The 27806-nt window shown below is 34.4% G+C and overlaps 1 protein-coding gene across 9 annotated transcripts in view; it reads right to left on the bottom strand.

Moving 5' to 3' along the window:
* RALGPS2 (Ral GEF with PH domain and SH3 binding motif 2) overlaps nt 1-27806 on the bottom strand; it is a 158861-nt gene that overhangs the window by 15789 nt on the left and 115266 nt on the right. For 8 of the 9 annotated variants that reach the window (XM_077901838.1, XM_077901835.1, XM_077901834.1 and 5 more), the window contains 9 exons: nt 24435-24572; nt 23302-23392; nt 18448-18515; nt 16070-16205; nt 15116-15267; nt 11436-11490; nt 8722-8799; nt 7029-7134; nt 4173-4265 (listed from right to left, as the gene is read on the bottom strand). In XM_077901838.1, the coding sequence (XP_077757964.1) occupies nt 4173-4265; nt 7029-7134; nt 8722-8799; nt 11436-11490; nt 15116-15267; nt 16070-16205; nt 18448-18515; nt 23302-23392; nt 24435-24572 (917 nt within the window). The remainder of the gene's footprint in view (nt 1-4172; nt 4266-7028; nt 7135-8721; nt 8800-11435; nt 11491-15115; nt 15268-16069; nt 16206-18447; nt 18516-23301; nt 23393-24434; nt 24573-27806) is intronic. The other variant, XM_077901842.1, reaches the window with a different exon arrangement.

The following is a 27806-nucleotide window of genomic DNA, read 5'->3' as shown; positions in this document are numbered from 1 at the left end:
ACTAAAAACTTTTTTGATGCTGTGGGTTTTCATTTACAGCTGACCTTTGAACAACATATTTTTGAACTATGCAGGTCTACTTAAAATGTCGATTTTTTTTTTTTTTGGACAAATACATTACAGTAAGTGTATTTTTTTCCTTATGATTTTCTTAATATCATTTTTTCCTAGCTTACTTTATTATAGGAATACATCATATAATATATATAGAAAATGTATCAACTGTTAGTGGTAAAGTTTTTGATCATTAATTAGTAAGCTATTGGTAGTTACGTTTTTTGGGAGCTGAGAGTTTTACACAGATTTTAAACAGCAAAGGCATGGGAGGGAGGTGGAGTAGCTGCCTCTAACCTAGTTGTTCAAGGGTCAATTATACAAATGGGGGCATATTTATACTGACTTGTGGTTTTCACTTGTCAGTATTTCCTTATTGAAACGTATTTTGAGTGTTTATAGATTGCTATTATAAACACTATAAGAATATTCTTCTACAGATATCTTTGTGCACTTGTTCAAGGATTCCCACAGGACAGATTCTCAGATAAGGAACTGCTGGTTATTATTAAGTTAAATATAGACTGGACTGCCCACCACAAAAATAATACCAATTTAAATTTCTGCAAATCATGGATAATAGTCTGTTTCCCTACACCATGGCCAATGCTCTGTTAATGATCTTCAAAGTTTTTGCCTAATAGTAATGTTTTCATGTTTATTAGCCACTTATATTTCATCTTCTATTTATGTCCTCCTTCCCTTTTTCTAGTGTTCTGTTCTGTTCTCACTGGGCTGTGGAAGGCCTTTAGTTTTGTTACATATTTTTCAGGTGCAGTCTTGGTTTTTAAAAATTCAACTAATCAAACAGTAGTTATTCACTCTGTACCATACAGTGTTGGGCTCAAACATACCTGCAAAACGTTTTTTTTTTTTTTTTTTTTACAATGAATAAACTTCCGTTAACAGGTATTTTTACAGTGAATGTTTTCATTTTAAAACATCAAAAATGTAGATATAATACAAGTCCCCCCCCCCCCCTTCTCCCTCCCTAGTTATTCTACCCGGCCAAGCCTATTCTGTTCCTCATAGGCAAAAACACTGGATAGAGGGTAAGAAAACTCAGGCTTACAGGTTTCCAGATTTCCTCCTTCTGCATTTATAGACATATATGAACAGTATATTTTCATTAGTAATGTTTTTCCCCTCTAGCTTTTAATTTTGAAAGGTTGAAACTACAAAGTCGAAAGAATGCCACAGTGGTTATCCACGAATCTCCATTTTGTACATTTACTTGATCTTTTTTGAACTGCAGACATCATAAAACCAAGTCCTAAATATTTCAGTATGTGTAGCCTAAGAATGTATTTCTATATAACCACAATATAAGTATCTAAGAAATTTAACAGACACATTATTTTTTATAAAGTCCATATTAAAGTTTCTTTTCTTTTTTCTTTTTTTTTAAATTTTTATTTATTTATGATAGTCATACAGAGAGAGAGAGAGAGGCAGAGACATAGGCAGAAGGAGAGGGAGAAGCAGGCTCCATGCACTGGGAGCCCGACGTGGGATTCGATCCCGGGTCTCCAGGATCACACCCTGGGCCAAAGGCAGGCGCTAAACCACTGCGCTACCCAGGGTTCCCTAAAGTTTCTTTTATTATCCCAACTATGACTTTTGTAATTTAAAAAAAAAAAAAAGGATTCAACAAAGTACACATATTGCATTTACTTCTCAGACTCTTTAGTCTCTTCTAATTTCTAATAGTCTTCCTGTTACCCCCACCTCCTCCATCTACCAAATTCTGGTCTTAAGAATCCAAGCCTTATAGAATGTCTTATAGAAAGTCTCAGAATCTGGATTTGGTTGTTTCTTCATGATTGGATTCAGGTTAAATTTTTGGCAAGAACACTACATAGATGGTGCTATGTTTATACAATATATTTTAATACTTTATCTATTGCTCATATATAGCCAATATTTTCTTCCAATTTGTATTTCAATTTTGTTTGAAAAGGATTTCAAAAAGTTTTTCCTTCATTGCTTTTAGTTCCATGCCACATTTCTTCTAAAATTGATACCATAATATAAACATGAGCCTGTCTCTATACTCTCTATGTAGTCCTTGTAATTCCTTCTTTAACCTTAACAGTTTTAATTAAAAAAAATTAGGAATACAGTCCATTTCCTTGGCACTCAATTTGATTTCCTCACGACCCACTATGCTCTCATTTCATTTGGCTCCTTCCTTCCTTCCTTCCTTCCTTCCTTCCTTCCTTCCTTCCTTCCTTCCTTCCTTTCTTTTTTTTCTTTCTTTCTCTTTCTCTCTCTCTCTTTTCTTTCTTTCAAATATTTTATTTATTTATTCATGACAGAGAGAGAGAGAGAGAGGGGGGCAGAGACACAGGCAGAGGGAGAAGCAGGCTCCATGCAGGGAGCCTGATGTGGGACTCGATCCTGGGTCTCCAGGATCACGCCCTGGGCTGAAGGCGGCACTAAACCGCTGGGCCACGGGGTCTGCCCCATTTGGCTTCTTTCTAATTAGAGTTTGGGAAAAACAAAAAACATTTAGTATATGTGCTGCTGAAGCAAGCACAAAGCAAAAAACATTTAATTTTGAATAGCTGCTTCTTTATAATTGTCAACTAACTGAAATCGAGCCAGGCATCTCAAAGTGGCTATGTGAAGAGTTAACAGTATCTGAACACAAAGGATTTAATTTAGCTATAGCAACCCCTTTTCTTCCTCGAGGACAGCAGTGTTAATCAGAGGTAATTACTCTGCCAAATGTTTGGGTGGAACTGATCTGCATAACTCTGTTGGGTGTGCTAGCATTGGTCACTTTGACAAAAAAAGAGCCCCAGTCCTTTACTTCACAAGAGGATGGTCTCTAAATAATTGGAAAACAATAGTGGGCCAAAAAGCCAGAACTTTAGAGGCGCCTGGGTGGGTCAATTGGTTAAGTGTCTGACTCTTGATTTCAGTTCAGATCATGATCTCAGGGTTGTGAGATCGAGCCCCAAATTGGGCTCCACATGAAGCTTAAGAGTTTCTCTTTCTCCCTCTGCCCCTCCTCCACCCTCTCCATTTCCAAAAGGAAAAAAAGCACCAGAATTTCAGATTTTATATGATTCCATTCAGGTACCGTTCAAAAAAGAAGCAATGTGTTAAGGAAACATATAAGGTAAAGTCTAAAGAAAAGAAAGGCAATGATTAATGTGGAATTCAGGACAATGACAGGTGTGGGTATGGCGAGTAAGGAAGGAAGGCAGGTGATACTATCGTAACGGCACTTCTAACATTCATTTAAACCAAAAAATGTACTCTTCTATACCTCTGGTTTCACTATAAAGAACCAAAACTATAAGAATAAAGAAGAGCTTCTCTGAGTTATGCAATGTCATTGGGTAATTTATATATAGTAAAAGGCTCGTTTTTTTTTTTTTTTTTTTTTTTTTTAGTGGATTACCTTTCCTCAGCATGGTAAACCACTTAATTTCCCTGCAAAATACATGACTTAGAAATAAAATTCTTCTCAAGGGGATTTTATTAATGCAACATGGAAAATTTCTTCCTTTCAAACACTGTATTACTAGCATATAAAAACAAAACAGCATGCAAAAAAGATTTATAGGAAGACTCTACATTTGGAGAAAAGTGCATTGAGAAGCTTCTTCTAAGTAATATGCACACAAGAAAGTGGACTGTAGTTACCACAGTAACTATTACTCCTCTTCACTGTTGAGAAAAACCACTTCGCCAGAGATTGAAGTGGAAAGAACTTTAGATGACGGTCCCAATTTTTCACATTTTACAGATTATGAACGGAGACTCCAAAGCAATAATTTTCAACTATTTTCTGAACAAGGAACTCAGGCTTGGGAAGGTTTTGATGCCAAGATAGATATTGTTAATGTGCCTATTGACCGTTTGATGGAAAAACAGCATTCAAAAAAAGAAACTTGGTGAATGTGGAAGTTATTCCAAAACCTTCCCTGGGATGGTCTTACTAAATAAAAATAATTCTACCACAACACTCACCCAAGGAATAGATGTAAGAACTTCTGGATTAGAATATGGAAAAAATCCAAAGTGTTATATTCCATTAGGACTACTTTCTTTATAACTCTGGAAAAGCAGTGAAACTCTGGCTAACAATTTAGACAAATACTTACATGTTTTCTTTCTGTAGCTTTTAGAGATTTGGCAGCATAGTAAAAAAGTTGTGTCCCACACAAAGCTGCCCAATACTTTGTCCACGATGCTACCTGAAAAGACACACACATGAATATACCACTACCAGCTTCTCAGTCCCTTTACTTTCTTAGTGCCATGACCTTTAGCTCCATTACAGCCACCTTAGCCTGATCTTAGAGCTGAATCACTTCTGAAATCTTTATCTCCCATATTCTTATCACTTCCATTGACTATATTCTACTACTACTTTCATTCAGATAACTATTGGTTTCATCAAAAAAATCCTACCAGTTCTTAACATCTAGCATTGCCATTGCCTCCCCATCCTGTATCCTCCTCCCTCTCCCTTCTTCGTATTTAGCCAATACCACATGGTCCAGCACTATATCTCCGTTTCCTTCCAAATACTTGAATCTCACTGTCCCTCTCTCCTGATATAAATCTAGCCCTATTTAAATCTAACCATCTGATTACTTGACACATTGTAACAGCTGAACATGGCTGGAGATATCACACAATTGTGCCAACTGATAAAATTATAACCGGCAACCTCAAATAGAAAACAACAGTACTTCATTTTTATGAAATGAAGTCACTACACTCTTTCTCTCTGAAGATAACCTCTTCATTCTTTCTCTTACAAATCATAGTACTCCGTCTCCTTAAAGTAGCGTTGCCCAGAAAAAAATAGGTGAAATCTGCCGAGGACTAACTCATCTTTCCAAACCAATTCCATCTCACTACCCGATCATAGATCCATATATACTTAGCCTTTCTTTCTGCTCCAACAGAAGAGTTAATGCTGCTTCTACCAAAGGAGAAACCCCACTCTCCTTCCATGCCCTAGATTTCTACTATCATTTCCTCAAGAAATCTGCTTTTGAAATAATTTACTCCTCTCTCCACTGCATCTTGATTTTTCTCCCTCTACTATCAGCACACAAATGAGGCTTCAGAGCACTCTCGTCTTTGAAAAATCCCTCCACTGCCCCTTCCCCTGCCCCTTCAGATAGCACCAGATTTCTCTGCTCCTGTCTACAGCATAACCTCTTGTGAGGTGTCTCTGCTTCCTGACTCTACTTCTGTATTGCCCATTTTCTCCTCAGGTTATTATCAGTTTGGCTGCTGCTGTCAAGGTCACACTGATTGCTGACATTTTTACCAAAGCCTCTGTTACCCTGGTCAACATCCTAACAATATTCGGTCAACCTCCTAACAATATTCAACATGGCTGGCTGCTATCTCCTCCCTGAAATACTTTAACTGGTACACTTCTCTGCTAATACGTCCTTTGTCGTCCTCTAGGCTTCTTCTTGCAGACCTTTATTATTATTTTTTTTAATTTTTATTTTTTTTGAAAATCTTGCAGACCTTTATAAGCCACGGAGTTCTCTTTCTGGTCCTCTTTTCTTCCCCACTAAACTGTCTTCCACAGATAATCTGTCTCACCTGCTCCCATACTTCAAATACTATCTGTATGCTAACGACACCCAAATCTCTACATCTGGCCACCACCTCTCTGCTGAACTTGTGAACTCTACTTTTTAGAGCTAAATCAACATTTCCACTTATATGCCTAAAAAGGTCATTAAAGTGAACTTAGCCAAGACTTACCAGCCTCTCTTAAAAAAAACCTTTCCCTATTTCAGTAAATGTCCCCAACATTCATCTAGCTTAGCCCCCAACCCAGATACCGCCTTCACTTCCACTCTCTGTCAGACATCGCATCTAACACATCATCAAGCAACCCTAACCGTACTCTCTGACTTGGCCTCCTCCACCTCTGTGCCTCAGCTCCACGGGCCTCCTAACCTCCTGAACTCGAAAGCCTCACATGGTTAGCTTACCCGCTTCATTCAGATGGCAGCTCAGATGCCTCACTGTGCACCTCTCCTCACCTTCTCACTCACCATTTCATTTCCTTATTTCAAGGGCTTACTTTCTATGTGTTTCACTGGAATGTCATCTGCACAAGGCGGGCACTTTGCCTCATCTTGTTTGCTGCTCTATTTCCAGCATCTGGTGCACAAAGTGTGGTAATGCCTCAACTGACACGCTACTCCTAGTTTTTACTAGCTGGCCTAGTGTAGCTTTTTGGCTGTATGCGCCTGAGGTTTACTGTAACGTAAGCAGCAAAACTGGATGCTTACATGTAGACCATTTTTACATTTTAAGAAGCCCTCATATCTTCAAAAGTGTTGTTTGGATACACGTTGAAGTTTTTATTCCAAACTAGATAAATTATACTATTATTTCAGAAAAGAAAAACGTCTTCTTTTTTTAGCAAACTGCTTGCTGCTGCTGGGAAAGAAGAAACTTCTATGTTACACACAAAAGGCTTTCTGCTGCTTAACTTTTATCATTTTTAAAAACTATAACAATGGTTTGGAGGACACTGAATATCTGGGTTTTATTTCATGAATGGAAATAAAAGCGCATTACAGAGATTCAAATAAACAACTTAGGACTGACAAAACAAAATTGGCTGAATTCTACTTTCTAGGGTTGTAACTCTCTTCTTTATTTTTCCTAAATTTATTCCTCAAATACTTCATAGCAGCATATACTTTCAAGGTTCTCTGAGAAATGCCTTCGTGTATGAACTATATTAAGGGACAGAAAGAAGTACAGGAGCACCCTGATATACACACCCTAATGTCTGATTTAACTGAAGTCTAAATTAAGAAACATGGTGAGGCAAATGTGTATTCTAAATTATTTCAAGTATACTATGTATCTGGCTTTATTTCAATTGTTTTCATATTTTTTAGGGTCCTATAAGTTTGCATATATTTTTTAGAGCTGTGTAAAAATAAAATACAATAAGATCTTACTGTAGGCTTTTTGCCTTCTTTTAGCAAAGTTTTTCTCCTGAGAACACCTTGAATAGTAACAGCTCCTGGATATAAATGTACTGCCAAATCTTCTGATTCTGCAGAACTAGAGTAATGGAATAAAGAAAAGAACATGTAAGACCCTTTTGTGTATAGTAGTTACAAAGTAGGTACTTATATGAAATGTAATTACTCTTAATTTTAAAACTTTGTTACTGTATTCAGAATTAGATGACCCTAACAATTATAAAGGCTTACTGATCTGAAATTTATAAGCTGTCACGGAAGTTTAATCAGGAAGTTATTAAAGTCAGCAGATGGTTACAAAACACACACTTTATTACATATCTGAACATGTATAATTTAGAAAGAATAGAGTAATTCACTTTAGTGAAGATTAAATTAAGGATTTAAGACTTTTTCTTCTTCTTAATGTGCCACATTTGCATTACTGCTGTAAACATTTTTTCCCATTAGAAACTTTAAGTCCTGGCAAGAAGGATGAGGATTCTTTTTGTTAAAAGTATTTAAGCATATAAAACTCAAAACAGAAAGAGCAGATGCTCAAAAAAGAAAAAGAAAACCCATGCTTAATTTAACTCTAAAATAGGTAAGAGAAGTAATATAGGCAATAACAACATATTAAAAAACAATAGCATACTGCAATATATTCTAATGATATTTAAATGCTGTCAATGTGTGTTTGATTATAGCCTAACAGATCTCCAAGGAAGGAATAACTCTAAAACTGACGATTTCTTTTTCACATACCTTAAGAAAACCACCACAAAATAACCAAACATTTAAATATCTTCCCCAGCTGACTTAAGGTCCTATATTTAAAACAACAATAACTTCCATGAGTCAATTAAAACATACACACTAATAAAAAATCTGTCATTCTCTGGGGATCTGACATGATCTGCAGAATACAACAGGGAAGAAAATTGGAGTTTGCCAGTTTATCCCTTTATGATTATTTAGGTGTCTTCAAAGTGACTTAAAAACCTAGAGACCACTAGAAATTTCATGCTAGTTCTATTTATACTCAGGGAGGTTTACACAAAGAGATTAGACACCAAATTGATAAAAAGTTTACTTCCGAAGTTGGCTATTGTATTTGTTGTATTACGAAGTGGCTGATTCCCATTACCAAGTAGCCCCCAGCCCCACGTCAATCTAACATTCTCATTTTCTTCCACAGCTAATATGGTACAGAAAGAGACCTGGTTTAATTATATAAACCATTGAATAAAAATGAGTTTAAAAGTACAAATATTATTTATAAAATAGACTTGTCTAAGTTCAGGACCTGCAGTTTATCTGAAAAATTCTTAACAATGATGAACTGAATGGAGACTTACTAGCAAAGTAAATACTGTGACAGTAGCCTTTGACTAGTACGTAGAATTTTGTACTGCTTATCCAAAAACTAGCAGCATTAGAGAGATCCGTGCAGTTATAAGGCCACCAAGTTGGAATTGTTTTGCAATCAGCTCAGTGAATCAGAAAGAGAAGATAAAATTTATCCCCAGATTAAATCTTGGAAAGAAAACTTTCCTAGGTATTTTTTTTTTTAGTTTTTAAACCATTTAGTTGAGAAAGAACAGAGATACTGTGAGATCACACCCATTTAGCCAATCACCAACACCAGAGGGGAGTTCTGTGACCCCTGAATGCAGGGGGATTGTACCTGCTGGCCTTCATGTGGCTTCGATAGCCATTTCGTGCCACTCGTGTCACCGGGCCGAGAGAATGGTATAATCTGTTCCTGTTGGATTCCATTATAAATCGTATATATTACATATGCTTTTATTCACACAATCATCAATACCTAGAACAATATAATAATTTCTTCCTGTAATATAACTTTTAAATCCTACAAAAGGATAGTTTGTGGTTGCTCCTCTTTTTTTTAAGCATGCAGTATAGATTTAAAAAAAGATGTTTTCTTTGACTACTGACTGAAAATACAGGTGTTAGTATATACTATACATTTTATATATGTTTGCTTTCACAAATCTGCTAAAATAATTTGAGTTATTTATAACCAGTACTATCAAAACCTGGAAAATACTTCAAAAATCCTTTTGTTTCTATTCCAGTTCTTGGATTCCAGTTTAAAAATGATATCTGGGTTTATATAAATAACTCATTTTTATTATATGTCCCTATGAAGACACCTAAAAGCAATGTGGGCTGTAAACTTAAAATTAATGTGGCCTAAACACCTATATCTTCCTCTCTATTCTTTATGTTAAATCCAAGAAAATTGATAAAAGAGATAAGCTGAGTAATAAAGGTATTATTTTATTTCCACATCAAATGAAATAAATGATAAAGCCAATAAAGGATAGACATACTTTGAGTTAATATTTATCCAAAATGGCATGTAATTACTTAACAAAGGAAATAAACACACACAAAGATACACCAACACTTCTTTGTCTGGGAAAAGCCAAAGCAGCACTGTTGATAAATGTTATTTAAAGCAAAAAGCATTATTTTAGCAACTTAAGCAGCAACATATTTGATGTCTCTGTAGGAAATAAGGACAGAGAGTGATGTTTAACATTCAGAGAACTATTTTCAAATTCACTTTCTATAAGCAGTATTTTAAAAATCCTAGTTCTTTATTTACTTTTTATTATTACATGTCTGAATCTTGCTGGGAAGTATTAATTTGCTCTCAAAATGTTCCAAGACCCACAGATTTAAACTTGGCACAAGTACAGATTTTTTTTTAGCTGCAAATGTCTGTAAAGCAAAACATATGTCGTAAAAGAAATATATTGTTTTGAGATGTGAAGGTAACACCGTTAAATACTGTCTTCACAAGTAACCTGCTGGGATGAGGACAGATTACTGAACACGATACCATCCTGGTTACTCACTTATAACTCATGCAAACTGAGAAACAATTTTTTTCATCAATTTTTTTTTTAATCTAAAGATTACAATACACTCCATAATCAACATATAATGTTCTTCCTGGAGGGAAAGAACTAAAATCACTTGTACAGACAGCACGCCAGAGCCAACTCTTGTGTTTTTCTCATTTTAGGCAAACCCTAATAAAGAGACTGAATGTAAAGGTTGGAAGAGAAATAATATGCAAAAACAAGTTGTTAAGGGCCCCCCAAAACAAAGACGACTTGGGAACACTGACAAGTAGAGTAGAAAAGCTCAAGACTAATATGAAATGCTTTGTTTATAAATAAAATTTTAATCACATAATGGAGAGAAACCTTCTTGAAGTTTCTTTTTTTTTTTTTTTTTAATTTTTATTTGTTTATGATAGTCACACAGAGAGAGAGAGAGAGGCAGAGACACAGGCCGAGGGAGAAGCAGGCTCCATGCACTGGGAGCCCGATGTGGGATTCGATCCCGGGTCTCCAGGATCGCGCCCTGGGCCAAAGGCAGGCGCCAAACCGCTGCGCCACCCAGGGATCCCCTCCTTCATGAAGTTTCATCAAGAACAAGAATATAACTTTCCAATTAAACCACATGAAATTAACCAATTCCAATATAGTTTACATATAGTTAATAAAATTGTTTTCTACTAAAAAGTCGCTGATACAGAGTTAGGTTAATTATTTTCGACTTTATCAATTTTAATATAGCACTCAAAATTGAATCTAAATGACACTCTGCTGCTTAGAAACTTAGGTTGCTCAGTTTATATACAAAAAATAGCAATTATTTTTGCAAGAGTCAAGCATCCTGTAAATATGAAAATGGAAGAACTGAAATGGTCAAAGACAAAAAGTCCAAATAGATGTTTAGTAAATAAATTATTTTCACTGTTTGGCTACATTTTTAAGGAGATCTTACATTGGAAGATCAAGATAGCATGATATTTGCTGTTGACACATGACAACTTTTAAAGCTTACCGTAATAAAGAAAGGAGAAGGGAGCATGATTTACAGTATTTCATTATAAAATCTGTGTGCTCTGTTAGTGACAATTTAAATTCAAACATCAAACTGCTTTACTTATAGTATAATTTAGAATTTACTAAGTCATTTTGCCCTTGACAAGATAGCAGAGAATGAAAATTAGAACATTTTACCAAATGCCTTAAAATTACTTAAATGAATCAGAATTTAAGGAAATAATTTCACTTTAAACACATAAGTAGGTAAATTGACTATGAGTGATTATTACTGTTTTAAAATTATAATTTTAAAGGTACTAAAATTCAAATACATGTGTCAAGTCACCAAATAAACATGTTTATTAGCTAAGACTTAAATATTAACTTCTAATTTCTGCCACCAGTTAGAAGCTTATAAATAGTCCCTTACAGATATGTGACAAATAATATTTGTTAAAATGTGTATGATCATATCTTTTAAGAAAGACAAACTAAGCTTGAAGCAGTTCAAATGGACAATTCTTCTTACCTTTCAAAAGCAGGCCATGAGGTCTCTTCACTTAGTTCAGAACCATCACTGCTACCTAAAATCAAAAGTTATTCTATTTTTTAAACATCAGAATTACAGTTTAAATTTCATATTTAAAAAATAAATTAATTGTACTTATAAAATGACAGTCATATTATTTGTGAGTGAGCATCCACATATTAATTCTTCATTCTAGTATTAATGCTGCTAGGCTCATTTTGCAATATGTTGGAATCTGGTTGACAAGACTACTTAAAATAACAAAACAGCATAAAACATTTTTGTAGGGCTACTTATAGCTTAGATTTGTTATGTTAATAAACTATTTTCTACCATCAATGTACATAGTTGCAAAATTTTTCAATATTTCAAAATTTTCTCAAAATTTAAGACCAAAATAATTGTGAAATTCTTAGAGGTTCATGCTATACTTCTTTCCCTTTGTATTCCTTTTAAAACTCATTATTACCCTAAGGATAAAAAGCTTAATGAAATTTAATTTTTGCCTTCAGAGGCAAGGTAGAAGAGGATGGAATCTCTACATTAAAAAAAAAATCGTACTGTAACAATCTAAAAACTTTCTCTTTGGCCAAAATCAAAGTTAAAATATAAAATTTTAAGTTAGCTAAAGAAAAACCAAGGGGAATAAATTTCGAGAGTCCAAAAGAGATTACAGGGATTTAAAAGCTATTTTAGGGACACTCGGTGGCTCAGTGGTTTAGCGCCTGCCTTTGGCCCAGGGCGTGATCCTGGAGTCCCGGGATCCTGCATCGGGCTCCCTGCCTGGAGCCTGCTTCTCCTTCTGCCTATGTCTCTGCCTCTTTCTCTCTGTGTCTCTCATGAATAAATAAAAATAAAATCTTTAGGAAAAAAAAAAGCTATTTTAAGGATAATTCTGGCTCTCAATAAAACTGATAATTAATATGTCACTTATGTATCAAGTTGAACTATCAGACTTTCATACCAGTATCCGTATGAGACACAAACTCCAATTCCAAAAAAAGTATGCATTATATGTGATGGATTAATACCTTGTCTACATATTTAGGGTGGCACTAGCTATATACACTATCCTTGGAAGAACTGAATAATAGTAACTGAAGAAATTTTCTGGTTCTGTGGTTTAGATGAGAAACTGGAAGTATTCTGGTAGTGGTGGTAGGGTCTTGCTATCTTTTGATTTGTAGCATTATGTGGTAAACACAAAATTTAATAATTAGTATGACTTACTTGTAGAAAATATAAGTTTTTCTAGAAGGATGAAACTCAAGAGAGAATATACTTCTGTTAGCTAAGACCACTTAGGTTATCTAAGATGTCTGTACCACATTAGAAGATGTTAGAGGCCACTGTCCCAAGCACTGGTTAATTTCTCTGTATTATCTTCTCAAAATCTCTATGGTATAGATTAATATTGTATGTTAAAGTTATGGCTAAGGAAAAAACCCTTTTGTGATTAAAAACTGTGTGCATGTGTGAAACATCTATCATTTATGGTTATAGATTTACTTTCTTTCCAGAATATATAGCTTTAAAACAAAAACTGTGCAAGGTAGTAGTTATGGCTAATGTTCTAATTTAAAAACAAGATTGTAAAAATCTATATTGTTTACCCACTTAACCTTAGAATAAAAAAAAATACAAAGGCAAAGATTAAAATAGTCTCTTCCTTTTCTCTTTTTAAAGTTTTTTTTTTTTTAAGTAAATTCTACATCCAACATGGGGCTCAAACTCACAACCCCCAGATCAAGAGTTGCATACTTTACCAACTGAGTCAGCCAGGCATCCCTAAAATAGTTTCCTCCTGTTCTAAAATAAAGGCCTCCAAACTAGGACACTAATTGTAACTGAATGAAGTAATTATCTTGTGAAAATCAAAGAAACATCAATGGAAAGTTAAAGCCACAGAAAAACTAAAGAATTATCACCATAAAATGATGGGGAAATGTCAAATATTACTTGAGAACTGTAACTTTAAAAATTATTATTTTTTGGTTTAAGTTACATGCCAGATTCCATAGTATGATAAATTTTTAATGGGAAAAAAGTTCTTTCTTTCTCTTTTGCAAAATTACTATTATCTTTTAGGTTGAGGTTGATATTTGCATACAGATAGCTTATAGCATTAATGAAGTATTAATGAGGTATTTGAGGTGCCCAACTTGTCTTCTATTTTGTGAACTTTATCATCATTTAATTGTTTGCATTTATCAAAAGGGGAACTTTGGAATTAAAAAACTGTTGAATGGTGCTGGAAAACTCTAAATCAGTTTTGTTTAGAGGGCTTGGAATTCTAAAGGGTTAAGGAGGTCATTATGTTTAAGAAAATGAACTCCTCGGATTTCTTTCTATTGACTCTTCATCAATATTGAGATGATCCTATTAACAATAAATAGGCTTAGCCCTTGAGCAACTGGGCACTTAATCAGAGAGGAAGGGATTTTCTTCCTTTCTTCCTTTTTAAAAATAAAAAAAAGTATTGAAAGATTTTTCTAACAATCAAGAGAAATAATGCTATCTAAAAGATTCAGAAAATAAAGTAGTTTAGGAAGTAAAAACAAATTTTTCTTAACAACCTCACATCATTTTTCACTATGATTTTTTTCTGGTCCCCTTCATCTCTATTTCCTGGCCTCTCATTCTCCAATCTACTCCAATGGCTCCACTTCCACTATTCTATGAAGCAACTCTTACCAAGGTCACCAATGACTGCTATCTTGCCAAATGCACTGATCAATTTCCATTCTCATCTTTTCTATTTCTTGCATTTGACAGTGATACACTATATACTTCCCTCTTCCTGGAGATACTTCCTCTCCTGGGCTTTTGTGATACCACATCCTGATTCTTATTCCTATTTCACTGATCACTCCTTCATATTTCCTTCAATGGCTCATCTTAAAAAAAAAAAAATACTAGAGACACCTGGGCTCAGGCAGAGTGCTTGAGATTCTCTCTCCTTCTCCCTCTGTCTCTCCTGCTTGTGCTCTAAAATAAATAAATCTTAAAAAAATAAAAATAAAAATAATTTAATCAGACCTCTAAATGTTACTATGTCTTCTCTTATTTATTTACACTCTCTCCCTTGGTGACCTCAACCAATCCCATGGCTTGAAATACTATAAATATGCTAACTCCTATATTTAATATCTACAGACCTACAGAACCCTTTGAGCTCAAGAGTAATATATTCAGTTACCCATCTGATAACTCCATGTGGACTGAACATGTCCAAAATAGGATTCCTAATTCCTCAAACCCAGTCATCCTTCACAAATACCTTATCATTTATAAATTATTGCTCTTCTGGTCTTCTCTATCATGGTAATAGTACCATCATCTAAATAGCTGGTGAATCCAAAAAACTGGGAGTATACCAATTCTTCCCCCTTCCTCATTCCTAAAGACTGCATGAGGTAATCAGTTCATCCAGCCCATCTCCTTTTTCCTCCATTCCTTAAATGTATCCCCTGCTGGAGTCAAAACCATCAAGCAGTTTTTAAAACACCAAAATTTATTAACTTCAGTAGCTACAAGTAAGATGATCCTGTATCTAACTGCTACTTTGCTTTTATCAAGTTTTATCTATGTATTTGGGTTAATGACTTTTTTTCCAGCGGAGTTTTATTAAAAATTCCAGTTTACATAAACTGGAATCCTCTCAGAGAAGTATTTCTCACCTATTGATATTCCACTAGAAAGAGTAGAACTTTCAGCTTGGCCTCGAGATGGTGCATGGGGCTCCATGACGCTATCATCTAACAGATGCCTTGGCCCTGCATTTGGGAATGTTGCACTCTTAAACTCTGCTGTGTTCATTTTATGAATGAAGCTGGAAAAAGAGAAATAGGTTTAATATCTTTTATTAATGTTGGTATAATTCAGGTAATTCAAGATATAAAATATATTCATAAAGATTCAAGACAGAAGATTTAGCTTCTATCCTGAATGGACTTCTGAACTCTCACAGTAATAAAGAAACAGATTTTACCATGAAGGCCACAAATTAAGTTTAGGGAAAATATTTTAGGAAACCAGGCCAGGCCATATCTTATGTAATAGGTATCTTAATTTCATCTTGAGTTGTAGGTCCATGAAAAAATTGTTTTCACATTCACTTTTGGAAAGCAGCTATTAAATTTTCACAAAAATCATAGCAAAAGTGAACTATGGGCCCCATTTTGAGTTAACAATCTTGCAAAGGTAATGATGTTAAACAAAAAATCAGTTTCCTTTTCTTTATATTTAGGAATAAAAGGAGTAATTTTTATAGACCTTAATTTATGGTGACTTATTTTGATTAAGACAAACAATGACTGTTTTGAAATAAAGGCTGTAATTTAAAAGGAAAATAGCATATAGCTTTCCTGATTTTATGATGATACTCTGTATAGTTAATACATCTCCCCCAAATATAAAGGCACTGTTGGGAGAAACTTATTTCCAAATTAAGGTAAAGGAAGAACTAAATGCTTTTAGGCAAACAAGATATTTTACTGAATCAGGAGAAAACAATTGCTATACAAATAAAACTACGCAAGGACACTATTTTCTGTTTAACCAATAAAATATATAGAAAATAAATCCAGCTATAAAAACTTAAAAATTTGAAAGACAAAATGAAAGATGCTGACTTATAACCCAAGCTATGGCACTTCCTGTGTCCATGTGGAATCAGGTTCCGGGGGGATGGCGGTGTCTGTGGCAACAAGGCTCCTTCAGCTGCCACACTTTTTCTTCCACTTTGTGGAGATGCTCCTACTTCAGGACCTAGAGGTTAAATGCAAAAAAGTGAGAGAGAGAGAGAGAGAGAGAGAGAGAGAAATTTTCAAATGGTTTCAAAAGACTGCTGTCTTTTTAATCCTTTGATAAAAAATACAAAACATTTTAAATTTTAAGATGACAATATTTTAATTCTATTTAACTGACTGAACATTAAAATATTTTCTGAGTCTTACACACAAAAGCTGTTAATTTCTTTTTTTCAAATTTTACATGCTTTTTTTTTTTAAGTATTTTTTTAAATTTATTTATTCAGAGAGAGAGAGAGACTGAGAGGCAGAGACACAGGCAGAAGGAGAAGTGGGCTGCATGCAGGGAGCCTGACGCGGGACTCGATCCCCAGTCTCCATGATCAGACCCCGGTCTGCAGGCAGCGCTAAACCGCTGCGCCACCGGGGGTGCCCAAAACCAGCTGTTAATTTCTATCTTTTTTTTTTTTTTAATTTTTATTTATTTATGATAGTCAGAGAGAGAGAGAGAGGCGCAGAGACACAGGCAGAGGGAGAAGCAGGCTCCATGCACCGGGAGCCCGACGTGGGATTCGATCCCGAGTCTCCAGGATCGCGCCCTGGGCCAAAGGCAGGCGCCAAACCGCTGCGCCACCCAGGGATCCCTGTTAATTTCTATCTTATAGCATTAAGAGGCAGTATTAGTATTTGCCTTTTTCTTTTTCTTTTTTTTTTTAAGATTTATTTATTTATTTATGATAGAGAGAGAAAGAGAGAGAGAGAGGCAGAGACACAGGAGGAGGGAGAAGCAGGCTCCATGCCGGGAGCCCGACATGGGACTCGATCCCCGGACTCCAGGGTCGCGCCCTGGGCCAAAGGCAGGCGCTAAACCGCTGAGCCACCCAGGGATCCCCAGTATTTGCCTTTTTTATAGAGGAAGCAGAATTAGAAGAGATGGGCTCAGGATATCATATCACAGATAAAAGCCCGGACTAATCACTCAGGTCTCTAAATCCCACTTCAGTGCTCATTTAAGTTTACACACTTCTCTTAGTTTCAACCTCTTAGAGGAAGGATGTGTATGGCAGGTCAAGCATTGAAGTTGGAATTTCAATCTACGTTGACACTGTTCCGACTTATGGGAATTAAAAAACCAGAACTTGAAGAGTACACAGATTTGCAGAAGATCACTTTAACAATGCAAACAAAAGCAAAGTTAAGAGATTTAGACTGCCATGTTTTTCTCTGCTTATAATCCTCTCCTGCAAGATATGGTCATGGCTTGTCCCCTTGCTTCTTCCACATCTTATTGGATGGGCATCTACCTACAGGATATACAATATTATGAAGCTTGATGCCCAAGTCTGCATTTGAAATTTTTAAAAAGGTACTTATTAATAATCTCTTAAGTAATGAACAATTCTCTCCAATTTTATATTTTTAATTATGTGTGGTATACATTTATTACCCCATTATAATGTGACAGGTCTATTACGGGACTATGACTATTTTTTAAATATTTTCAGTCCTTGAAACATTATATGGTCTCATTCATTTGGGGAATATAAAAATTAGTGAAAGGGAATAAAGAGAAAGGAGAGAAAATGAGTGAAAATACCAGTGAGGGTGACAAAACATGAGAGACACCTAACTCTGGGAAATGAACAAGGGGTAGTGGAAGGGGGGGTGGGCGGGGGGTTGGGGTGACTGGGTGATGGTCACTGAGGGGGGCACTTGGGATGAGCACTGGGGATTATGCTAAATGTTGGCAAACTGAACTCCAATAAAAATAATTAAAAAAAAAAAAAGATGACACCGCCAAAAAAAAAAAAAAAAGAAAAAATTCAGTCCTTGGCCCAGTATTAGAGTGAAATTTCCAAAGAGTTAAGTTACTAAAACTGACTTCCATAATTATTCAAATTAGTAAAATTTTCCACTGAGACCACAGGAAATTTTAATGTAATCAACCTTCATTAACTAGGACAGTATATTCTTAATAAAAAAGAACAGTTATTCATAAGCACTTACCTTTTTTTTGGTTTGCTGTATCTATTTGCCTTGATTAGTTGGCTTGTTTGTATGTTACTACAAACTCCAAATAACTTTTTAATTAAAAAACAAAAAAACCCAAGCAAATAAGTGATCTAGTTTAATACCAAAAATAAATTCTTGCATGCATAATAAAAAGTGCTAAGTATTTATTTATTTATTTTGAATCATATTCTGTCCTATTTAGGTTATCTGATTTATTATTTGGTAATCAAAAAAAACTACACACTAACCTACTAAATCTTCTCTTGAAGCAGCAGATCGTGGTGTGCTTGTCCCTGGTTCTATCTTTAACGAAAGCCTGAATTTTAAAAAGAAACAAAACACATAAAATGATTAATATTTGACAATATTAAAATTATGTATTTCCTCACCAAAAAATTAAGCATTTTAATAAAATAATCTCAGCTGTGTATTTGTCTTCAAGAGCAATCTTCAACAGTAAAGCTCTTATCTCTTTTATACAAAGCACATCTTATGGTTATTCTAGGAAATATTAGAGAGAGGAAAAAACATTAAAGTCCATATTTAGAAACAGAAAAATCTCCCCAAACTACCCCAATGATGCCAAATGGTTCAACACATTTAAAGATATTTGATTTGTGACTTTTAAAAAGCGATTTAATTTGAGGTTATATCGGTACCGGACACTTGAATTCAGGAATTTTCATGTATATTACTAAATGTGTTACACAAATTACTTCTAGAATCTGTACTGGATGGACTAATGGCTTCTGTAATACTAAAAATTTTTAAAACATCCCAAAAAATAACCAATTCAACTTCTTAAAAGAAAGATCTTCAATATTAAAAAGGTTGTTTGCAAAATTCCTGGTAAATCCCTATCCTAAGTCAAAGTTTATTAGCTGGTATTTAAGTTCCATTTAGGATAATATATCCAGTTTTGAGTTCCACAGCAAAAAGAGATTATGACTCCTATCAGTGGAAACTATTTCAGGAAATAGGATAATAAAGCAGGTGTAGAACTTTGGTATGGTCCACAAAGTCTATTATTACTATTAGTCTAAATATAAATTTTTTTAAAAAGCATTCTACCAATTGGAGTTTTTAAATGAAATTGCACACTACATGTGATACTCATCATGATAAATCTTATTATAGGTTCTCAACTTATTATTTCCACGATAACCTCAGAGGGAATTATATACTATTATATTCCAATTATTTGACAGTGTAAACTGCAGTACAGAACAGTACTTAACCAGAACTCTCTGCTCTTTCTCTTTTCTTTCTGTTTCAAGTAAACAGAGCAGTTTACTTGAATTATATGGGCTATAGGTTATGCTTAATTCATTCATTTGATAAATAAGTTATTGAACACCTGTTTTGTGCTGGGCACTGTGCTCTTTGCACTGGAATATACAGAGACCAAAGCAGACATAGTATCCCTGCACTTCTGAAGCTCACGGCTTATTATGCAGAGGACACAAAAGTAAACAAAATAACTATGATTTCCTAATACAGAACTGGCAACACAAAGGAACAGAATATAAGCTACGGGTGAATCACACTGCTGTCTGCAGTATAAAAGGCAGAAGCATCTTAAAGAACAGCAGTGAAGTCAGAGGTAAGTTGCCTATGTCATCATCAAAACACCATATAGTAACAGTGATGCTGCTTCACTGAGAAAAGATACTCTGTTCAGTATCAAAATGAAGGAACTCTGAAAGATCTTCATCCTGATTAAAAACATGCATTAATTTGTAGTATCTATACTGATTGCCTATATAGATAAAATTGCCAAAAACAGAGGCCTTTGAATAAACAAAAGGTGTAATTTTTATTTAAATCTCTCATCATAAAACTTTTAAAAATAATTAAATAAAATAATTAAATAAATTTAAATAATTAAAATACATTGAATTAGTAGGTTCATACAACAAAACTGCATCTTTAAAAACTATCTTCTTCAGTTTCCCATCTAATGTCCCAATACCATCAAGCGACTTGTTTCCCCAAGCAAAAACACTGTTTCCCACGTTAATCTTCTGATCACTCCATCCCCTGGAATATTTTTCCTTACCCTTTATGTGGAGGTATCTCCTACTCACCTGTTAAGATTAATAAGCCTCAGGTGACACTGTCTCCTGAAGCTGTTCATGTTTTTTTTCCCAGTTGAAGCTGAATTAGTTCTCCCCCCACCCCCATCTACGCTCCCATAGCAAACTGGACATATCTCTATTAATGTTTGAACTGCTTTGTAATCGTCTGTTTTGTGGATGTGTTTTGTATTAGACTGAGCTTCTTAAGGGCAAGAACAAGATTTTGTTTGTAATCCTGGCAACTAGCACAGTAACTCACCTAGAGCAAAAGCTTAATAAATAAGTTAAAGTGAATATAATGGGAAGGCTATTCTGGTTTTAGCTACTCATGAAAACAAAGATCAGTATAATAACATCAGCTTTCCTACCAAAATGAAGGTATCTTAGGTTAGTTTACAGTTAAAATTATTTAATGGCTTAATTGGCTACTATATCCTTCTAACAAAATAAAAATTAGCTTACATAAACATCTTTACTTTCTTTCTTTTTTTTTTTTTTTTTAACATCTTTACTTTCATCACAGTCAATAAAAATTTACCATCCTCTATAACTTTGCAACAATTTCTTAGGCTTCACTCCTATTGAATAGTTTAGCTTCTTTTAAATCCAACAAGTGTGAGCCAGATGCAGAAATTCTGAATAACTACATAACCATATTTTGAGTTTTAAGATAATCTTCTATACCTCATTGGACAAAACATGAGTGCTTTGCGCCATGCCAGTGATTAGAACTAAGAAGAGATAGTGGTAAGAAGATACAGACCATCAAACTCATGAAGCTCACAACCTAGGGCGACAACAGATTTATGAAAACACTGCAGCCTTGAAAAGCTGATCCACTGATGTCATACATTTCTCAAATGAAAACTTTTGTTTTATAAAATAAAAATTGATATTAGAAATATAAAAGTGGCAATATTATGGTGTAGGAAAAGAGACGGTAATAAAGGTGTTTTTAAACATTAATAAACTTTGATACATTTAAATATATGTTATCTAGAGCTTTAATCCTTGAAGAAAAGTTATTTCTAATTATTTTCCAGAATTACTAGCCTTTTATTGGTACTCTTTTCTTCAAAAATTGTTGAAACTTATGGAACAAGAATGTTATGTTGATGATCACTATTGTATAAGAAAATTTTACCTAATATATATTTTTAATTATTATTTCTTAAAGATTTTATTTATTTGAGAGAGAGAGAGCATGAGCAGGGGAGAGAGGCAAATGAAGAGGGAGAAGCAGACTCCCTGCTGAGCAGGGAGCCTGACATGGGACTCAATTCCAGGACCTCAGGATCATGACCTGAGCCAAAGGCAGATGCTTAAACTGACTGAACCACCCAGGTGCCCCTATATAATGTATTAATAATTAAAAATAGCCTAGTCTCTCAGTTTGATAAGTGTTTAAAGTAAGTATGTATAAGTATGGCCTTTTATTAGAAAAAATATTTCTGAAAGACACAAAGTTAAATGTGAAACCTTGGGAATAATTGGCATAATAAAGCTAAGCAGCTGAGTGAAGTAAGTCAGTCGGAGAAGGACAAACATTATATGTTCTCATTCATTTGGGGAATATAAATAATAGTGAAAGGGAATAGAAGGGAAGGGAGAAGAAATATGTGGGAAATATCAGAAAGGGAGACAGAACGTAAAGACTGCTAACTCTGGGAAACGAACTAGGGGTGGTAGAAGGGGAGGAGGGCGGGGGGTGGGAGTGAATGGGTGACGGACACTGGGGGTTATTCTGTATGTTGGTAAATTGAACACCAATAAAATAAAAAAATAATAAAATAAAATAAAATAAATAAAATAAAATAAAGCTAAGCAAAACTTTATTTGAAATTAACAAATGAAGTCACAAGAAGCATCAGAAGCCTCAAGAGAAATACATAAGCTCTTTATCCTCTCATCTTTTGAAAAAATCCCCAGCAGTATACCACTGAAAATAGAAAGGGTTATTAACATTTAAAAGTCCTTCCCACATTGGGCAGTATTGTGGATGTTAAGGAGAAGGAAATGGACAGCTGTATTTTATTCTATTTTTTTAAAAGATTTTATTTATTTATTCATGAGAGACACAGAGAGAGAGAGGCAGAGACACAGGCAGAGGGAGAAGCAAGCTCCATGCACAGAGCTCAATGCAGGACTTGATCCCAGAACTCCAGGATCACACTCTGAGCTGAAGGCAGGCGCTTAGCCACTGAGCTACTCAGGCGTCCCTGGACAGCTGTATCTTTTTTTTTTTTTTTTTTTTTTTTATTAAAGATTTTACTTATTTATTCATCACACACACACACACACACACACACACACACACAGAGGCAGAAACACAGGCAGAGAGAGAGAAGCAGGCTCCATGCAGGGAGCCTGATGTGGGACTCGATCCCAGGACCCCAGGATCAGGCCCTGGGCTGAAGGCAGCGCTAAACCGCTGAGCCACCCGGGCTGCCCTGGACAGCTGTATCTTAAAAGTGATTTTTAAAATATTTAATAAAGTACTTGCTATAATATAGATAATGGTAAGTATGGTGCTAGACACATCTCTCACCTAGAGGTAAGAAGGTTCAATATTTGCTCAATCCAAAAAAACAATTAAAAAGAAATTCAAAGATTTTTCAGAAATTACCAAAAGGAGTAAATTTTCCGATTTGTAGAGTTTCATTAGTTTTTCAATCTATTAAAAGACAAATTTCTATAAAGATATCATGCTTGAATATAGAGAGAAAGGAAGAAATTTAAACTGGAACTATCAAACATTAGCTCTTAACAAAATTTGAGAAAAGTGAAATACTTTTAAACAGAAGAACAGATGAGGTTATTTGTATACTGTTTCAATCCTATCAAGTGATTAAAAATAACTACATACAAAAATAAATACATATAAGTACTTTTACCACTGTAAACATATACCTGGATTAGACATTTGTATGATACGATGTAAAATTCAGATGTTTAAACACAAAGGCATGAAAGGGTAGAAGACAGGACAAAGTTAAATAAACCATTTTTGAAGATCCAACCTACTTGTAATTATCATCCTCCACAAACTTCTGTAGTTCTTCTATATACTGAACGGAGTTCAGATATTTTTGAACATGAGGCAACATGGGGATATCTAGGCAAAATGTAATAAATAATTATCTGACAAAGTATATCTTAACTAGAATTTTAAAAGTTAGAGAAAAATATACTTTAAGAAAAGTTTAGGCTGCAGGCACCAATATTTAAATGAACTCTAGAAAGACATTATTGAGACAGATTTTATTTAATGTAAAACTGATGGCAACTTAAAAAATCACAGTTGCATGATGTTTGTATAGATTTTTTTTGTATAGTTTTTTAATTGGAGTTCATGTTTGTATAGATTAAAACAAACAAACATACTCTGGTTTCTCTTCAGATCATATTAAAAAAATTAAACAGCACAATTTATAAAATCCCACATATTTGATAAATTTCCTTCCACACATAAACTTTAAGGAAATTTTTGAGTTTTTTTTTTAAGTATACATGCACATAAATTAGCTTTAAGACAAATCTATTTAAATAAATCAGGCAACAAGTTGCTTAAGTATTTTAAAAGTATATCCCAATAAATAAGGGTATCTTTATTCCCTGTCAAACTGAAGGCATGCAAACATTATAAAACATTTAAAAAAAAAAAAACACAAAAACCCCAAACCACCCTTTTTCTCATCATCTGGGCTTGTGTAAGCTGTTTGTACATATGTGTTTCCATACAATACCTCTTGAGCAAAAAATTAGTTATTTATTCAATATGGAATTCAGGAAAGCTAGTCAACTGTTACAAGGATCATAGGTCTAGGCTCCTTCCCTAACTGAAAAACAGAAGAACTATTTACATAATAAACCAAGGATATCAAACGAGATGAAGATAATGGAAAATCATCTTATAAATTATGTTAGCATAGTTGCTGCAAAAGAAAAAACTTAAAATTTTAAATATGAAATACTACTTAAAGCAGGATCTCAAACAGGATGCTAAATATTAAACAGTGAAATTAAACAATCATTATTTTCCTTTATATTAGGATGCTGTTCTCTGCTATGCAAAAAAATGGCTATCAAAACAGGTAAATGAATCAACAGAATCACAGCATAATGTAATGGTGTAGTATTAGTCCCCAGAAACATACCATATTCACAGGACTGCTGTAAATCAGAGATTATTCGAAGGATGTTATTCATCAAATTTGATCTTTGCTCATTTTCTAAAATGCTGCCAGTTGATGGGTATGCTGAATCAATGTATGTTAAATCTGACAAATAGATACCTGAAAGAAAATGAGATAAATCAGTGTTTTTACTTATAGCTTGGAGAGGATGAGAAAATGAAGAAGAGAGAAAAAAACAAAACAAAACAAAACCTTGTTTATAGCTATACTTTAATATATGCTGTATTCAGGACTGTTGTTATTTAATAACACCACAGTCTTGTTAAAACATAACCACTGAGGCCTAGATTTGCATGCATTTGGGTCAACATGTAAACAGTATGTTTTTGTGAATGACCTCTTATGATGCCATTTTGTTTTTATGTATTTATATTTTAAAGTTTTTTATCATCTATTTATCATCTCTACACCCGACGTGGGGCTCAAACTCATGACCCTAAGATCAAGAGTTGCATGCTCTACCAACTGAGCCAGCCAGGCATCCTGATTAGCCTTCTGTTTCCATGGCATTAGACATGAAGTGTTTGTATACGGTCTTGTTTTGAAGATTGACAGTTGGATTTCTGAAACAGTGCATGTAACTACAAACTGAAGCTAACTCTTCCTCCTGCACCTTGACCCCGCTGCCCCATTTCTCTTTATGAACAGAAGTAACATAACTTCCAAAATAATTTGCTCCTATCAGTTCTAGATATTCAAGGCCACTTATTTAAAAATATCTCCTGAGAGTTTATTATGCACATGTAAAGTATGTAAGACAACCACAGTTAAAGAGAAAAATATACTTTCTTTTTACCTCATTACTCTATATTCACAAACTCTCAGGAAAACCACAACTGATGTACCACATACTCTGCCTGCCAAAAAAGCCCTATGTTTTCTTTTTCTCATGCTATTTCTTTCATCTTGACTGTTTCTGAGACTCATCTCTGCCTATCTCGATTATATTTTATATCCAGGTCAGTGTCAACTGTTCTTTAGTTTTCTCATAGATTCCAAGAAAGGAATTTAGAAACCATTTAGTCTAACCTCCTCTTTATTTATAGACAAAGAATCTGAGGTCCACAGATATGAAAGGATTGTTTTAATGCCATGTGAACTATTAGTAACAGAGCTGGAACTCAGGGTATACAACAAGTATACACTCAGTTTCTCTACTACATGTTGTTAAAAAATCATACAACATCTATAATACCATTCACTTGGTAATTTTTTATGACTTTATAATCTATTAAGTCATCTATCATAAACAGTTCCTTTTCTTTAGAGACTCTCAACTTCTTTGTAATGACTTCAAATATCTTTAGCTTAGCTTCTTTCCTTTCCTTCAATCTCAGAGGAAGAAAAGTCCCTTTTTCCTTTCCAAATCTACATTGTGACTTTGAATGTAATCGCAATGGTCTTTGCAGTTGTTGCCTCCACTGTCACTCACCAACCCCCCGCCCCCCATGGGCTCCTTTCCCAGAGCAAATGTATATACTTATACACTGCCTCTCTCAAAAGAAACAAAATCAAGGTGACCCTTCCTTCAAATCTGATACCTCCTCCAGATAGGAACCTCGTTCCTCTCCCTATAATAAACACCTTGAAAGAGATACACAGACTAGTCCACATAACTTATTTTATTCTTCATCTCTTTGGAATGAAATATTTGACACATAGAAAAGTTTACATGTGTAAAGAAATTGAGACTTTGAAATAGGCAAAAAAGATTACAGGTGTCCTGTCTCCAGCTATCCTTCTGGAGCATTTGCAACTCTGTAGGTTGCTGAAAAGTAGTAATAATACAAATTCTTGTCCATAAATATGCCAATGACTTATGTTCAGTAAATGTAACTAACACTCTATAGATGTTGACCAGTTTTGCAACTATGTGTAAATTAATTTCAGTATTCTGTAGTGTTTATACAGTATGTGTGGGACTTTGAATTCTCCCTTGAAATGGTTGCAATATCTTCTTAGCTCCCTTATAAATTTAATGATTATAAAACCTTGACATGTATTCATTTTGTATTTGTGAGAACCATGATAAAACCTTGACATGTATTCATTTTGTATTTGTGTGAAAACTATGATTTTACCATTTAAAAAAGTATACTTTACCCCATATAATATTGGTTGTTACCAAACAATATAATAAATGCTTGTGAATGACCAGGCAGGTTAAGAAGTACAACATCACCAGTGCTGTTCGTTCCCTGCAGCATCTCCCTGCCTCCTGTCCAGAGGTAACCAACCACTATTCTAAAACTTAAGATTATGTCCTTCCTTTTTTCCCCAAGATGTATGTCTGTATCCCTGCACATTATTTACTTTTGCTTATTTTTAAGCTTTAAAAAATAACATTAAAAAAATAACATTTTATGCATGTGTGATTAAGTTCAGTGATAACACTGGTAAAGTTAGAACATGTACACAATAAGTAATTTACAGATGTTTCCTAAATTTTTAAAAATATGGCCTTCTGTGATTGCTGTGTCTCACCAGTTTATTTCTAGGAGTTATTTGTGTTGTTAAATGCAGCTATAATTCCTTGAATTGAGAATAAATTGACATTTAACTATGTCACAATTCACTTACTCATTTGATAGACTTTTAAGTTACTTTTTCCCTCCCTCCATGTTGACATTCTTGTAAATATCTCCTGGAACACATGTACAAGAATTTCCCTAGTATATAGATATCTATATACATATGGCATTTATATAGTATTTTAATGTTCAGCTTTACATTGTTTTTTTAAAGCTTTATCAATTCATACTGCCACTGACAGTAAGTTTCCACTGATCCACAATTGATATTATCAGTCTTCCTAACTTTTGCCAATCTTGAGGGTATAAAATAATCATCTCATTGAGTTTCAATTTTCATTTCCTTGGTTGGTAATGAGGTTATGCATTTATATTTATATGAAAGGCCTTTTATCCATTTTTTTTCCCTCTGGGTTGTCTTTTTCTTATTGATTTCTAAGTTCTTAATATATTGTAGAAACTAATCCATTTGGCAGTTAAATTTTATTCACTTTTCAACTTGTTGAATAATCTGAAATCTGTATCTTGCTGCTGAAATTTATACAAGCAAAGGTATAAGGGACTTGCTCATTATAACTCCCTTGGTCTCCTCCTGCTGCTTATTAGTGTCTCAGCAGGTTTTTTTGTTTGTTTGTTCCTTTGTTCCTTGGGGCTTTACTGGCTTTGCTGGCTTGAACCTTCCTAGCTTCCCACACCCATCCATTCTCCTTTTTCCTCATGTTCTCTAGAAGTTGGTGTTCCCCATGGTTCCGTCATTAATCTCATTCTTCATGTACTTTTTCTGGATTATCTTACTTCTGTA

Source organism: Canis aureus, chromosome 6 (genome assembly GCF_053574225.1).
Source record: "Canis aureus isolate CA01 chromosome 6, VMU_Caureus_v.1.0, whole genome shotgun sequence".
Taxonomy (NCBI): Eukaryota; Metazoa; Chordata; class Mammalia; order Carnivora; family Canidae; genus Canis; species Canis aureus.
Note: the sequence above shows the minus strand (reverse complement) of the source record. Positions and strands in the feature narration are given on the sequence as shown.